Below are 3,766 nucleotides of genomic sequence, written 5' to 3'. Positions count from 1 at the left end.
CGGCTGCACACATGCACACCTGACCCCCCCCAACACCTACACCTCTCACTACCCATAAGCTACAGTTACCAAACTTTAACCAAATCAGTAGTTTTTTTTTTTTTTACTTATCCACCTACTGGGTTTGTCACCACTTTTGCAAATACTGTTCATCAGCAAAAACATTTTTAAATGGTTATTGCTGATACTGAACAGCCGTGGAAGAAATAGTAACAAAAAGGTGCAATGACCATATGTGCAAAGGCGCTGGCCATATGTGGACCAGGACGCGTGCTGAAGCGTTGTTGTTTTTTTTTTTTTTTTTCCTTTTTTTTTTTCCCCCTCTCTTTATCTTTTAAAGAAATAGTAGCCTGGCAGTAAATTGCAGATCCTGAGTCCTGCAAAAAGATAGATAAATATCTATGTGGAGGCCACTTCCACGGACAGTAGCACCAGTTGAAATTGTGTTCCGCAACATTAGCGGTATTTGGGACAGGAATTTATTGTTAATGCCAGAACCGCAGCTAACCATTAAGATGAGGAAAGAGCCGCCAACATGGGACATTACATAATGGAACGGTGTTTCTACTAAGGTATCACCTTCTGATCTCTCATGCTTACTATGGGTGTTATGTGGCAACGAGGGACTTTGTCTTTAGGAGAAGTTACTTTTAGCGTGCACTGAACCTATGGTCTATCAACCGACATTGTTGAATAACCACTGCGGATGTGTATTACATGATTTATGTTAAATTAACTTAATGAGGCGGTACAAGGCACCAACATTCAGAAAGGCAACGGATTGCCGAAACGTGTCCGCTGAAATAAAAAGGACATTGTGTGACCTACTGAGTGCTCCGTTTTCCTTTTTGGAGTTTGGTGGATATATTTACGTGGAGGCCACTTCCACGGACTGTAGTACCTGTTGAAATTGTGTTTGGCTGGCAGAATTAGCAAATTAGCAGTATTTGGGACCGGGAGATATATATATATGTTCGATGGCATGTGTAGCTGCAGATACACATGCTGTGCACATCCCGCCATCTATATATAAATCTCAGTATCATTGAGATGATGTAGTAATTGCTGGTGAGGTGGAAGCCCCAGGTGGAGGGGACAAGAGCTATGGAGCAACTGGGTGACGAAGGTAAATAAAAAAAATAGAACCAGACAAGGGAGCGAGAGATGGCACTGGATGGGATGGGAGAAGGAGGGGAAAGGTGAGCAATACAGAGAGCAGGGATTTTAGTTGAAAAGTACAGGTATTAACAAGAAAAAACATGCACTCGCGTATTGCGTTATAAGAAACAGGAAAATAAGTTTTATGAATGTGAACAGTGTAAGGATCTAAGTCATCCATTGAAAATTATGATAAAGAAAATATTAAGGACCGTGACAGACACAGGAAAGCCATTGAATAAGAAGCAAACAAATGAGAGTGATGAGAGAGCCAACCAGTGGCACGCAATGGGCAGGCCCAAAGCCCTGATCTCCGACAGCCTAAAACTGTATCATGTAGACCTGTACTAACTCAACTAAAGTAAGTGGAATGTTATATGTGTCTCATCTAAGTTTGTAAAGTGCTCTGTCGTCCCTTGGTCCAGAGTTCATGCTTCAGAGAATGAAAACAACATTTAAACAAATCTGCTGAGCAATAAAGGATGGCTAAAATATCCAGAGATTCAAACATGTGGCGGTCTTCATACCTTGGTCGTTCTACATTGAAAACATCTAATATCTCTTATCTTAGATAATAGAAGTAACCTAGACTCACAGATAACTGCAATATTCATTGAGGGTCTCTAGAATCTTAACTACCTTTTTTTTTTTTTTTTTTTAAGAAATCTTGTTGAACATCCGTAATCTCTACGAGGCAGCAGGTTTTGATCTCGGCAAAACTTGTGTATTGATGTTCTTCTCTGATATTAACACATAAAAAATTGAGGGTCTTACCAAGTCTGTAGAAGCGAGTCAGGTGAACACGAAGCCAATTGTAAGCAAACGCCTGGTACCAAAGACAAGAGCAGTCAGTCATTCAGCCTATAGTTCTTACCTGGCTGGTATTATTTTCTTTAGAAAACGACTATCAGATTGTTACTTGTGCCCGCCTTAAATCTGCTAGTAACTTCCAAATGTAGCCATGTCAGAGAGAAAACAGGGTCCTTTGTGGCAAGTGTGGTGCAGTAAAAAACATAGCTCTTTAAATGGCTCCTAAAGCGATCATGGACCGGTTTGCGTGGATCTGTACATATATCGAGGTGCGTCTGGTGTCCTGGAAAACCTCGCAAATTGCTCCTATACAAAAGAAGAAGAATTACATGTTAAGACCTAGTAATCCTCGGCTGTATCAAATAGAATTTTGCTCTGGCAGTGGAGGAGAGCCCTGCAATGAGACTTGTGCTGTTTGTAGTAAAGAAGGTGCAGAGGATGAGTGGGAGGGGTCTGTAAGGGGGATTAAGAAGAGTAGGAGGGCGAGTGATAATCTCCAATGTGAACATTAATCCCGCACCAAATCTCAACAAGCCCGTAGAGTGGGTGTGAATCTGACATCCCCGCGTAAGCACTGGTGCCTGAAACCAGCGTTTGCCAGCATGACCAGCACACTGATGCCCAGGACTCCTGGCTCGGTGGCCCCAGAAGACCTGGTGTCAGCCTGCTGCGGCTCCGAAGGCGTGACCCAGGAGGGCTGGGGCTTACCAGACCTGGGAGAGAGCAACCCTTATGTCTCCAGTGTGTTGCAAGTTGCTGTGCTCTGTATTCTCTCCCTCACGGTCCTCTTTGGGATTTTCTTCCTCGGCTTCAACCTGCTCATCAAGTCGGAAAGTATGATCAACCTCATGGTTCGGGAGAGGCGCTCCTCCACCGAGATGGAGGTCATCATCATAGGAGGCTGACCGAAGGCAGAGATTTGTGGCATGTGGACATAGGCCAAGGGGAGGAATTCCCAGAATGTGCCACCAAAGAAGACCCTCATTTAGGGCCAACAAACGTAGGGCCCTTATAGGAAGGGGCACTTGATCCTGTTTCTAAATGAGGTGGACCCTCAATTTTGACCTGTGGCAGCTCCTAGGTCTCTGCTGAGAAGGGCATGCCGCTCAGTGTGCCTCCTGCCACGCTGCCTCAAAGGAGGACCCTCATAAAGGACAATTAAGGGAAGATGCCTCGTGTCACTGTGGAAGGCCGCCATTATCGAGGCTGAAAGGTAGGTGCCCCCAGAACCTGCCTATGATGGGGGCCCTGGACATGGAGAACAACATGAAAAGACCTCCTGAGCCTGTCCCAGAGGATGCTACTTGAAGAACATGCTTCAGTCTAGAGCCCAGAAGGTCTGATGGGGTAGCACATCCTGAGCTGAACTACCAGTGTGGCGGTATTAGTCCCAGGACTACGCATTCATTTCAATAATTGAAAGATTTAAGAAAAGGGAGCAGACTTTCACATTGGTGAACCTGGAAGTATTCCTACGTAGGAGGATACCTCTTGAGCTGACCCAGATATTGTCTAGCTCTTTACTAAATTGTGACTTGCACTTTAATGGCAATCTGCGCAGATTGATTTTACTCACTCTCACTTTCTTTCCCGGCAAGAGGGTAGTTTTCGCAAAGTGGCTGCAGTATAGAACTGAAGCCGTTGTGTTCTTCATCATTTTCAACCGATCTGAGCCTCTGACTCCTGGTGGCAGAAGAAACAAGATGACTGTTATTTATTTAGACAGATGTGCTGCAGCTTAGAACTGTACAGATGTCATGTCTGTAAAAAATCGTATTTCGTGAATGCTACAGAAGTT

General features: G+C 44.3%; 1 protein-coding gene across 1 annotated transcript; it reads left to right on the top strand.

Moving 5' to 3' along the window:
- The first annotated feature begins 2,570 nt into the window (after positions 1–2,570).
- Positions 2,571–2,873, top strand: LOC138293812 (protein reprimo-like). The gene has a single exon (XM_069233138.1). The coding sequence runs from the start codon at positions 2,571–2,573 to the stop codon at positions 2,871–2,873; it is 303 nt and encodes a 100-aa protein (XP_069089239.1).
- The last annotated feature ends 893 nt before the right edge of the window (positions 2,874–3,766 follow it).

Source organism: Pleurodeles waltl, chromosome 4_2 (genome assembly GCF_031143425.1).
Source record: "Pleurodeles waltl isolate 20211129_DDA chromosome 4_2, aPleWal1.hap1.20221129, whole genome shotgun sequence".
Classification (NCBI taxonomy): Eukaryota; Metazoa; Chordata; class Amphibia; order Caudata; family Salamandridae; genus Pleurodeles; species Pleurodeles waltl.
This window is presented reverse-complemented; position numbering and strand designations above follow the sequence as displayed.